The sequence below is a fragment of the Sapajus apella genome, unplaced genomic scaffold (assembly GCF_009761245.1).
Source record: "Sapajus apella isolate SASKATOON/1434 unplaced genomic scaffold, GSC_monkey_1.0 scaffold106, whole genome shotgun sequence".
Taxonomy (NCBI): domain Eukaryota; kingdom Metazoa; phylum Chordata; class Mammalia; order Primates; family Cebidae; genus Sapajus; species Sapajus apella.
The window spans coordinates 593403-606136 of NW_022437046.1; the positions used below are offsets into that span (position 1 = coordinate 593403).

The following is a 12734-nucleotide window of genomic DNA, read 5'->3' on the forward strand; positions in this document are numbered from 1 at the left end:
CAGCCCGGGCAACAGAGCGAGACTCCGTCTCAAAAAAAAATATGAGTCACAGGATACAAAATCAATGTGCAAAAATCACATGCATTCCTATACACCAATAACAGACTTAAAGAGAGCCAAATCAAGAACAAACTTCCATTCACAATTGCCACAAAGAGAATAAAATACCTAGGAATACAACTAACAAGGAATGTAAAGGACCTCTTCAAGGAGAACTACAAGCCACTGCTCAACGAAATAAGAGAGGACACAAACAGATGGAGAAACATTCCATGTTCATGGTTAGGAAGAATCAATATCGTGAAAATGGCCATACTGCCCAAAGTAATTTACAGATTCAATGCTATCCCCATCAAGCTACCAATGACCTTCTTTGCAGAACTGGAAAAAACCACCTTAAACTTCATATGGAACCAAAAGAGAGCCCGCATAGCCAAGTCAATTCTAAGCAAAAATAACAAAGCGGGGGGCATCACACTACCAGACTTCAAACTATACTACAAGGCTACAGTAATCAAAACAGCATGGTACTGGTACCAAAACAGAGATATAGACCAATGGAACAGAACAGAGGCCTCAGAGGCAAGACAACATATCTACAACCATCTGATCTTTGACAAACCAGTCAAAAACAAGCAATGGGGAAAGGATTCCCTGTTCAATAAATGGTGTTGGGAAAGCTGGCTAGCCATGTGCAGAAAGCAGAAACTGGACCCCTTCCTGACACCTTACACTAAAATTAACTCCAGATGGATTAAAGACTTAAACATAAGACCTAACACCATAAAAACCCTAGAAGAAAATCTAGGCAAAACCATTCAGGACGTAGGTGTAGGCAAGGACTTCATGACCAAAACACCAAAAGCATTGACAACAAAAGCCAAAATAGACAAATGGGACCTAATCAAACCCCACAGCTTCTGCACAGCAAAAGAAACAATCATTAGAGTGAATCGGCAACCAACAGATTGGGAAAAAAATTTTGCAGTTTACCCATCTGACAAAGGGCTGATATCCAAAATTTACAAAGAACTAAAACAGATTTACAAGAAAAAAACTAACAAGCCCATTCAAAAGTGGGCAAAGGATATGAACAGACACTTTACAAAAGAAGACATACGTGAGGCCAACAAACATACGAAAAAATGCTCATCATCACTGGTCATCAGAGAAATGCAAATCAAAACTACATTGAGATACCATCTCACGCCAGTTAGAATGGCGATCATTAAAAAATCTGGAGACAACAGATGCTGGAGAGGATGTGGAAAAATAGGAACACTTTTACACTGTTGGTGGGAGTGTAAATTAGTTCAACCATTGTGGAAGACAGTGTGGCGATTCCTCAAGGACATAGAAATAGAAATTCCATTTGACCCAGCAATCCCATTACTGGGTATATATCCAAAGGATTGCAAATCGTTCTACTATAAGGACACGTGCACACGAATGTTCATTGCAGCACTGTTTCCAATAGCAAAGACCTGGAACCAACCCAAATGCCCATCGACGATAGGCTGGATAAGGAAAATGTGGCACATATACACCATGGAATATTATGCAGCCATCAAAAACAATGAGTTAGGGTCCTTTGTAGGGACATGGATGAACCTGGAAACCATCATTCTCAGCAAACTGACAGAAGAGCAGAAGATCAAACACCGCATGTTCTCACTCATAGGCAGGTGTTGAACAATGAGAACACATGGACACAGGGAGGGGAGCACTACACACTGGGGTCAGTTGGGGGGAAATAGGGGAGGGACGGTGGGGGGTGGGAAGCTGGGGAGAGATAGCAAGGGGAGAAATGCCAGATGTAGGTGATGGGGAGGAAGGCAGCAAATCACACTGCCACGTGTGTTCCTATGCAACAATTTTGCATGTTCTTCACATGTACCCCAAAACCTAAAATGCAATAAAATAAATGGGAAAAAATAAAAAATAAAAAAAATAAAATTCTTTCTACTCCTCAAATAAAAAATATGAAAAATAAAAAATTTTTTAATTTAAAAAATAAAAAACATAGGCTTTGGAATTAGAACATGAAATTTCTAATTAGGTTTAAGTCCCACTTGCACCAAAAAATCAGCTGGGCGTGGTGGTGCACACCTGAAATCCCAGGTGGTACACACCTGTAATCTCCAGACTGAGGCAGGAGAATCACTTGAATCTGGGAGGTGGAGGCTGCAGTGAGCAGAAAGCACACTACTGTAATCCAGCCTGGGCAAGAGTGAGACTCTGTCTCAAAATTTCAAAAAAAAGATGATATGGTAATGTTCCAAACTATACAGCATCTCTACCTAAGACCTAGGTTGTAATATTAAACTGACCACCCACCCTCACGTTTCCTACACTGCCCACTGAGAGAAAAGGGAAGTGCTTCACCCTTTCAGTGCTGCTTGTTCAGAAAAGCTGATGTCCTGGATAATGGCTGGGCAAATATCCTGGCAAACAGCATCTAGCAAAAGCTTGAACCCCACAAAAGCATCTCAATCATTCACATTGCTGGGCTCCAAGGCTGAAAATAGCCCCAAATGAAAAACAAGCTATGTGAACTACTTATCCAGTTTCATAGCAAAGGCCTTATGCTAGCTGAAGAGGACAAACCCCTCACTCCTTAACTCTAGCAGACCTAAAAGCCTCACCTGTTTCTGGCCCCATAGCAGCTGACATAGCTCTGGTACCTCTCAGGCTTCATCTTTCAAAAAACAGCAATAGAAAAGTACAGAACAGAGAAGAGCCTTCTGCAGTCAGCCCAGCACTGCATAAGGGGTGTCATGGAGATAAAGAGATTCTTGAATACAGATGCCCTATTCTTTTTTTTTTTTTTGAGACAATCTTGCTCTGTCACCAGGCTAGAGTGCAATGGTGTGATCTCAGCCCACTGCAACCTCCCACCTCTGGGGTTCAAGCAATTCTCCTGCCTCAGCCTCCCAAGTAGTTGGGACTACAGGTCCTGCCACCACACCAAGCTAATTTTTTTGTATTTTTAGTAGAGACAGGGTTTCATGATGTTAGCCAGGATGGTCTCGATCTCCTGACCTCATGATCCACCTGCCTTGGCCTCCCAAAGTGCTGGGATTACAGGCTTAAGCCACAGTACCCAGCCACAGATGCTCTATTCTTTCATCAAATCTGAAAATGAAATGAAAGGCTCTAAAGCAGCCATACCCCAAAAGTAGCATTCTATACCTCTGCTTCACCTTCTGGCAATATCCTTAACAGGTTTCTCTAACCAGGCCCTGTCTCAATGCCTTTTTAGGGGTAGGTTTACCTAATCCCAAGTCAGAGTCAGTCAGTCAGCACGCTTCCTTATCAAATCCATTTCTGTCTATTACATACATTGACCCATGCCATTAGAGTCCATTGTTTCCAGGTCCACCTTTCCCAATATATTAAGTACTTCCGGAATTATGGCCCAGGTTTCATAATGCCCATGTTTCCAGTTTTGCCCAGTGCAGGGTCAAGCTAAGAACAGATGCTAAAGGCCTATTTGTTGTAGAGCAAAAGAAAGCAGGTACAGAAACCGGGAAGGAGGTATAAGGACAAGAATGTATCCTGCCTTACTCTCCCTGGAGTCTCTCACCCAATGCATGCTGCCCTCTGGACCTAGACTCAGGATGGGTTTCCCAAGCTTCCTCTCTTATTACCAAGCTCACAGTACTCTCTACCTCCTCTGACTGTGTGCAATACTAGTCCCTGAACTCATTCATCCCAGATGTTTTTCACTTCTGGATGTATTTGGAAACACCTTGAATATATGACTCAAGTCTCTTTTTTTCTTTTTTTTTTTTTGAGACAGTCTCACTCTGTCACCCAGGCTGGAGTGCAGTGACGCGATATTGGCTCACTGCAGCCTCCACCTTCTGGGTTCAAGTGATTCTCCTACCTCAGCCTCCTGAATAGCTGGGATTACAGGCACGCACCACCACACCCGGCTAATTTTTGTATTTTTAGTAGAGACAGGGTTTCACCCATGTTGGTCAGGCTGGTCTTGAACTCCTGACCTCGTGATCCACCCACCTCAGCCTCCCAAAGTGCTAGAATTAAAGGCATGAGCCACCACACTCAGCCCAAGTCTCTCTTCTTATTGCACAAAATACGATAACAGCCATAAGGAAGTACACCGGTAGCTGTTTACAGAGTTTAAAAGAAAATCAATTTCCCTCAAATTTTTAATTGCTCATCTGTGAAAAGGTGAAAAGAATGTTTCTCACCAGATTGCTCCTCCCTCTTAGGTTATTCTTCTTTCTCTATTTTATCATTGGGTTCCCAGGGAATTCTCTACAAAGAATTCTAGCCAAGTAGATTAACACCTATATTTGGCCTACAATGTGTGATATTCAAGGTATCATCAGAACAGCGATAACAATTCATTCTTTATATCCCACATCCCTCAGACTATGGGAAGTGACCCACCCATGCCAATCCTTAACCAAACGCAAGAAAAGTCCCCTTGAGCCAAAGCAGGACAATGTTGTCTCCTCTACACATTCATTGATGGGCCCCTGCCTAAGATCATACTCAGATTCACATCTAAAACTGGAATAGGGCCACACATAGCGCCTCACACCTATAATCCCAACACTTTGGGAGACTGAGAGGCAGGAGGATCGTTTGAGCCCAGGAGTTCAAGACCAGCATGGGCAACACAGTGAAACCCTGTCTATTAAAAAAATAGAAAAATTAGCCATATGTGGTTGCTCATGCCTGTAGTCCCAGCTACCAGCAGGCTGGGGTGGGAAAATCACTTGAGCCCAGGAGGTCAAGGCTACGGTGAGCCATGATTGTGCCACCATAATCCAGCCTCCTGTACAACAGAGCAAGTCCCTGAGTCAAAAATGAAATAATAAAATAAATAAAATAAAACTGGAATGTGCCCACCTTTGTAAGCTAAAGTACTGGTAGAAGACTTCCAATCAGAAAAGAAAACTATAATTATATACAACTGTGTTAAACCAACAGTTCTCAGCAAACTCAAATTATGTATGTTTGGCAGAGCACTGTGGCTCATGCCTGTAATCCCAAACTTTGGGAGGCCAAGGCAGGCAGATCACTTGAGCCCAGGGGTTCAAGACCAGCCTAGGCAACATCACAAAACCCCATCTCTACAACAAAAAAATACAAAACTTGGCCAGGCATGGTACCATGGGTCTGTAGCCCCAGGTACTCAGGAGGCTGAAGTGGGACAATTGCTCGAGCCTAGGAGGTCACGGCTGCAGTGAGCCGTGATTCCGCCACTACACTCCAGCCTGGATAATAGAGTGAGATACTGTCTGAAAAAAAAAAAATTATCCGTGTTTATACTGAAATATAATTCACATGCTATACAATTCTTCCTTTTAAATTTTATAATTCAGTGATTTTTAATATATCTATAAGGTTATATAATCATCACCACAATCTAATTTTTCAGAATATTTTCATTACCCCCAAAAAGAAATCCCATAACCATTAGCAGTAACTTCTAATTACCCTCTCCCCTCACACCCTGGCAACCACTAATATAGTTTCTGTCTCTATAGATTTGCCTACTCTGGACATTTCATATAAATGGAATCATATGACATGTAGCCTTGTCAGCTTAGCATAATATTTTCAAGGCTTATCCATGTCGTGGTATCTCTCAATACTTAACTCCATTTAATGGCTAAATAAGATTCCATTGGGCCAGGCGCAGTGGCTCACACCTGTAATACCAGCACTTTGGGAGGCTGAGTCAGGCAGATCACGAGGTCAAGAGATCAAGACCATCCTGGCCAGCGTGGTGAAACCCCGCCTCTACTAAAAATACAAAAATTAGCAGGGCATGATGGCACATGCCTGTAGTGCCAGCTACTCAGGAGACTGAGGCAGGAGAATCGCTTGAACCCAGGTGGCAAAAGTTGCAATGAGCCAAAATCGCGCCACTGCACTCCAGCCTGGCAACAGAGCGAGACTCCATCTCAAACAAATAAATAAATAAGATTCCATTATACGAACATACCACTTTTTTTATTTTTATTTATTTATTTATTTTTTGAGACAGAGTCTTGCTGTCTCCCAGGCGCCAGGCTAAAGTGCAGTGGCATGATCTCGGCTCACTGCAACCTCCGCCTCCCGAGTTCAAACAATTCTCCTGCCTCAGCTTCCTGAATAGCTGGGACTACAGGCACACAACACCACACTCAGCTAATTTTTGTATTTTAGTAGAGACAGGGTTTCACCATGTTGGCCAGGATGGTCTCAATCTCTTGACCTCATGATCCACCAGCCTTGGACTCCCAAAGTGCTGGGATTACAGGTGTGAGCCACCACGCCCAGCCCACCTTTTTTTTTGAGATAGGATCTGGCTCTGTCACCCAGGGTAGAGTGCAGTGGCACAAACTCAGCTCACTGCAACCTCCAACCTCTACCTCCCAGGCTCAAGCCATCTTCCCACCTCAGCCCTCCCAAATAGTTAGGACTATAGGCACACGCAGCATGCCCAGCTAATTTTTGTATTTTTCTGCTTGAGATGGGGTTTCACCATGTTTCCCAGGTTGGTCTCAAACCCTGGTCTCAAGTGAGCATCCCGCTTCAGCCTCCCAAAGCACTGGGATTACAGGCATAAGCCATCAAATCTGGCCCGCATTTTTAATTTATACATCAATTGATGGACATTTGGAATGTTTCCACTTCTTGGCTATTATGAATAATGCTATTATGAACATTCATGTACAAGTTTCTGTTGTTTTTAGTTCTCATAGGTATACACCTAGAAGCAAAATGCTAGGTCCTATGATAATTCTATACTTATGTTTTGAAACCAAATTACTGTTAAAACACTTTAGCTCACTGCTCTGCCTTCCTCACTGTCAAGACTTTCCACTATCAGTCCTTCTCTGCAACACACTTGTAGAAGCCCAGTGGCTACCATCTTGGCTAGTGGCTACTATACTGGACAGTGTAAAGACCATTCCCATCATCACAGAAAGTTCTATTAAACAGCATTGGTCTAGAAGGATAAGGTGATCAGGTTGATTACAGCTAACATTTAATAAATATTTATAATGAGCCAGACATTCACCAATCCTTTACAAGGATTTAATCATAATAACAACCCTACTTAAGTATTATTCCCATTTTATAGATGGGAATATTGAGGGTTTTCAGAAGTTAAATAAATTCCCTAAGGTCAGAGCTAGTTAAATTGAGCCAAGATTTAAACCTCCAAAGTCGTCTTCCTTTCTTTCTTTCTTTCTTTTTTTGAGACAGAGTCTCGCTCTGTCACCTAGGCTGGAGTACAGTGGCATGATCTCAGTGGCTCACTGCAACCTCCACCTCCCTGGTTCAAGTGATCCTCCCACCTCAGCCCCCCCAAGTAGCTGAGCCTACAGGCACGTGCCACCAAGCCCGGCTAATTTTTTTGTATTTTTAGTTGAGATGGGGTTTCGCCATGTTGGCCAGGCTGTTCTCTAACTCCTAGCCTCAAGTTATCCGCCCGCCTCAGCCTCACAAAGTGCTGGGATTACAGGCATCAGCCACCACACCCTGCCCAAAGTCTGCTTTCTTAACTACTATATTAAACACAGATGATTGAAATGTGCTAATGGCCATAAATCAGGTCCAGATAAAGATCTAAGAGACTTCAAAAAGGTAGGGGGTACAACCAGATGTAAGAAAAACGAAAAAACATTAAAGAAGCATGAAAAAGAGCGACTAATCTGAATCTATTCATTATGTATGCAGAGCCCACTCAATCACCATCTCCTTCAGAAGGTCTTTATGGATGACTCCAAGGCACACTAATCTCTCCTTTCTCTTGCTTTAATACATCATTTTCTTTTTAGCTGCTCTCTAACTAGTTAAGAAATTACCTGATTTGTAAATTCTCCAAAGACAAGAATAGAGACCATGTTTTAGTCTCTTCTATGGCCCACAGTGCCACAAAGAGCAGAACTCAAAGCTCCCTGGTTCAATGAAATACTTCTTGAGGACTGCTGATTATTACTCCCCTGGGTTAAGTTCAGACATAGCAAGAAATAAAGCTGAACTGAGAGAAAGAGTGGTCTCTACATTCTACCTCCTGGGGAGCTAAGCAGAACAGGCCCCAAGTTCCCAAGGCTATTCCCTTTTGCTAATTTATGTAGAGAACCACTTGGGGCATGGGTTCCACTCTCAGCCCCTGGATCAGGGATGCATAAGTCAGTTTCCCAGACAAGCTGGCATGACAGTTCCTCGCAGAAACCAGTTATTTGGTCTTCAAAGTGCTGAAAACATCTGGCTGGCTCCCACACTGCGCACTCACCCTCTCAACTTGGGAAAGGGAAAGTCAAACATGCTACTCACCATATAACAAAGCACTTTCAATGTCCATTAACTCACTGAATCCTTACAACATTCCCACAATACCAGGACAGGGATTCTTGCACCCACTTTATAGACAAAGAAACTCCAGCCTTGAAATGTTAAAAAATTTTGCTAAGTCACAAAGCACAGAGACAGAAGAACCCAAGTCTTCTGATTCCTGGTCCACACTCTTGTGAGTTGATTTTATTTTATTTTAAGGGTCATCCAATGGAGACCTTTCCCACCACTCTACCTAAAATAGCACCCCCATCACTAGCTAACCCTTTGCCCTGCTTTACTTTGTTTTCTAGCACTTATGATCACCAGGCATTATATTGCTTATCTCCTTGTTTATTGCCTATCTTCCTACCTGAATATAAACCAATAGGGACTGTTATTCTCTACTGCATACCAAGCAGGGTTTCTGGCACACAGTAGGGTCTTAAATATTTATTATATTAATTCATCTAGTACAGTCCACAACTGATCCCTCTCTATAGTGATGGTGTCATTACTGTCAAGTAAGTCTTCAGTCTATACTCAAGTTTCATTCAGCATTTATTAACATCCACTAAGTGTCAGGTCATATGCTAAATGCTAAAGACAGAAATGAATAAAATACAATCCCTGACTTTAGAAATACAACTTAGAGATTTGAAGCAGACAATAAAAAAGTGTCCCATTGGCCAGGTACGTCATGTCACACCTATAATCCCAACACTTTGGGAGGCTGAGGCAGGCAGATCAGGAGTTCGACACCAGACTAGTGGAAGAAGGAGGAGAAACCAATTAAGAGAGCTTCTCAGAGGAAGTGACATTTGAGCTGAGCCTTGAAGAACAATTATAATTTCAACCACCAGAGAAAAGAAAGACATTATAGACAAAGAAAAAAGCATGAGCACAGCCCAAGAGACAAGAAAGAGCTAGGTACCTTTAAAGGCTAGTGGGTGATATTTAAGTCAAGAAAGGTTTGTCCCAAAATTATGTTTTTAAAAAAGATAAATGTCTAGTATCCAGAATATACAAAGAACTCTTATAATAACAACAAAAAAACCCAGTTTTTAAAAATGCGCAAAGAACTTAAACAGACATTTCTCCAAAGAAGATATACAAATAGCCAACAAGTACATCAACATCATTAATTAGTCATTAGGAAAATGCATGTCAAAACCACAATGAGGCACTATTTCATATCCACAAGAATGGTTATAATAATAATTTTTAAAAAACAGAAAATAACAAATTTTGGTGAATATGTAGAGAAACTAGAACCCTAGTCCACTGCTGGTATGAGTATAAAGTGGTTCAGCTGCTGTGAAAAAGAGTGTGGTGGTTCCTCAAAAATTAAACAGAATTACCATATAACCTAGCAATTCCACTCCTAGGTATATATCCCAAAGAGCTGAAAACAGGTACTCAAACAGATACACGTACACACATATTCCCTTTTTTTTAAATGTTAAGTTCCAGGGTACATGTGCAGGATGTATAGGTTTCTTATATAAGTAAATGGTGCACACAAATTCCGTTGTTTTTTTTTTTTTTGAGACAGAGTCTTACTCTGTCGCCTAGGCTGGAGTACAGTGGCATGATCTCGGCTCACTGCAACCTCTGCCTCCCGGGTTCAAGCAATTCTTTTGCCTCAGCCTCCCAAGTAGCTGGGACTACAGGCGCATGCCACCACACCCAGCTAATTTTTGTATTTTTAATAGAGACAAGGTTTGACCTTGTTGGCCAGGATGGTCTTGATCTCTTGACCTCGTAATTCACCCACCTCAGACTCCCAAAGTGCTTGGATTACAGGTGTGAGCCACCGCACCCAGCTGGTGTACACAAATTCTTAACAGCACTATCCACAATAGCCAAAATGTAGAAACAGCCCAAATGCCCACGAGTGGATGAATGGATAAACAAATTATGGTACAAACACACAATGAAATATTACACAACCATAAAAAGGAACGAAGTGTTGATACATGCTACATTATGGATGAACCTGTAAAACTTATTTTCCCATCTGCTAAGTGAAAGAAGCCAGACACAATAGATCATATGACCCCATTATGATCATATGATCAAGGAAGGGCGCGATGGGTCACACCTGTAATCCCAGAACTTTGGGAGGCCAAGGTGGGTGGATCACTTGAGGTCAGGAGTTCGAGGCTAGCCTAGTCAACATGGCAAAACCCCATCTCTACTAAAAATACAAAAATGAGCCAGGTGTGATGGCATGCGCCTGTAATCCCAGTTACTCAGGAGGCTCAGGCAGGAGGAGAACTGCTTGAACCCAGGAGTCAGGGGCTGCACTGGGCAGAAAGCACACCACTGCGCTCCAGCTGGGCGACAGAGTGAGACTCCATCTCAAAAATAAATAAATAAAATTAAAATAATCATATAATCAATAGATAATTCCATTTATATGAAATATCCAGAATAGGTAAATCTATACAGACAAAACACAGATAACACAGATTGATGGCTGCCAGTGGAAAGGGAGAGGGGGAAATGAGGAACAACTGCTTAACAGGTATGAATTTCCTTAGGATTGATGAAATAGTTTTGAAGTAGATACAGGTGGTATTTACATAACATCGTAAAGGTACTAAATGCCACTGAATTGTGCGCTTTAAAGTGGTTAATTTTACATTATGTGATTTTCCATTTTTTAAAAAAATAAATGGCCTACATCACCATACTCTAAAAGGAAAAACTCAAAAGTCACTGTTTTCCCATCCAGCTGCCCCTTCCTGCCTCTTTAGGAAGCCTGCCCTCTCATCCTGCAGCCGTCCAAACCTGCCATTTTAGCAATGAGTTATATTCCATTGGTCAGATTTTCTAGTCATTTCCTGTGTCAGGCAGTCTAAAGTGTCTAGTGAGAAAGCAAGCTCCCTTTTAAATAGGATATATTGATCTATGTATCTCATCCTCTTTCCAGACAGACCAGATCATGGGTGGGGAGTAATGGAAAGGGGCTAACTGACCTCTCCTGAAGCAGCAATTTGGAGTGGTACTAGCAGAGAGCTGAGGTTGGGTGACCAGGGGACCAAGGAAGCCAAAGATATAACCATTGCACAATGGTCTGAATATGATTTGTTTTTCTTTTGGGGAGAGGCAGGGGTTGAGGAAAAGTAGAGAAGTATTTAACAAACAGCTTTGGAGCAATATCTGATTTCAGAAATAACTAAAATCTCTCAATAACAACTGTGTTCTTGACTTTCCAGAACCAACAATTCTAATGCCAAGGTTCTTCAGAAAAACAAGAAGGATTTTACTCCCAATGTTTCACACTGAAACCATCCCCCAGCTGTCCACAAACTATTTTCCTTGCCCTGAGAAGGCACTGGAAACCCGGAGACTGGAGACTTTGAGAACAGCATTCAAGCTCATCCCCTATCAGCCAATAGTCTCCAAGGTAGTCACCACTGATGCTTGGAAATCAAAAAACAAGAAGTAACCTTGCAAGGGTCACAGATGCTAGTGGGCTTCTAATGCCCTTCAGGCAACTGAAAACCAACAACAAATACTTTTTTAAAGGGCCATAATGAGGCCCTTAAAAAAGTTCTCACAGTAGCCCTAATGCTCAACAAACAACAGCAAAGCCAGATTTCAAACTCTGGTCTGACTGCTTGCAAAGCTCATGCCATTGCCACAACACAAAAGTGCCCAGCACCACACATCCTGTCCTGCTTCCTGGATATCCATGAGAGTGTGCTCTTATCATTCATAAAAATCTAATGCTTCTTAGTTCAACATTAATCCTAACAGCCACGGAAACAGAACTCTCACAGGCAATAGCAACCCAGAACACTGATACCACATACCTAAGATTGCTATCTGGGCTACTCTACCATTCACTGGGTCACCAACCAAACCTCCTGAAAACCCACAAGGTAGATGTTCTGCCTTGAGTGACCCTTGAAGGCACGAAGGGAAATGGCAGGGAAAAAGAAACAAATGTAGAAGAGACTGCCGACAAAACTCTAAGCCAGAAATCAGTAAACCTGAGATAAAGTCTCTGCTCTGGCCCTAATTACATATATGACATTGGGAAGTTACCTGCCCTCTTTGCATGTTTTTACCATAATATGGAGTGAGCAGGAATTTCTGATGAAATTAAAAAAAAAAAAAGAGGCCGGGCGCCGGGCGCAGTGGCTCACGCCTGTAATCCCAGTACTTTGGGAGGCCGAGGCGGGTGGATCACGAGGTCAAGAGATCGAGACCATCCTGGTCAACATGGTGAAACCCCGTCTCTACTAAAAATACAAAAAAATCAGCTGGGCATGGTGGTGCATGCCTGTAATCCCAGCTACTCAGGAGGCTGAGGCAGGAAAATTGCCTGAACCCAGGATGCGGAGGTTGCAGTGAGCCGAGATTGCACCATTGCACTCCAGCCTGGGTAACAAGAGTGAAACTCCGTCTCAAAA

The 12734-nt window shown here is 42.4% G+C and overlaps 1 protein-coding gene across 5 annotated transcripts in view; it reads right to left on the minus strand.

Moving 5' to 3' along the window:
• Nucleotides 1–12734, minus strand: part of STIM1 (stromal interaction molecule 1) — a 239417-nt gene that overhangs the window by 198460 nt on the left and 28223 nt on the right. Inside the window, exon 1 of one of the 5 annotated variants that reach the window (XM_032258892.1) lies at nt 2646–2810. The exons of the other annotated variants lie outside the window; for them this stretch is intronic. Coding sequence (XP_032114783.1) covers nt 2646–2673 — 28 coding nt within the window. The 5' untranslated portion in view covers nt 2674–2810. Of the gene's footprint in view, nt 1–2645; nt 2811–12734 lie in introns of those variants that run through there. 5 annotated transcript variants of the gene reach the window in all.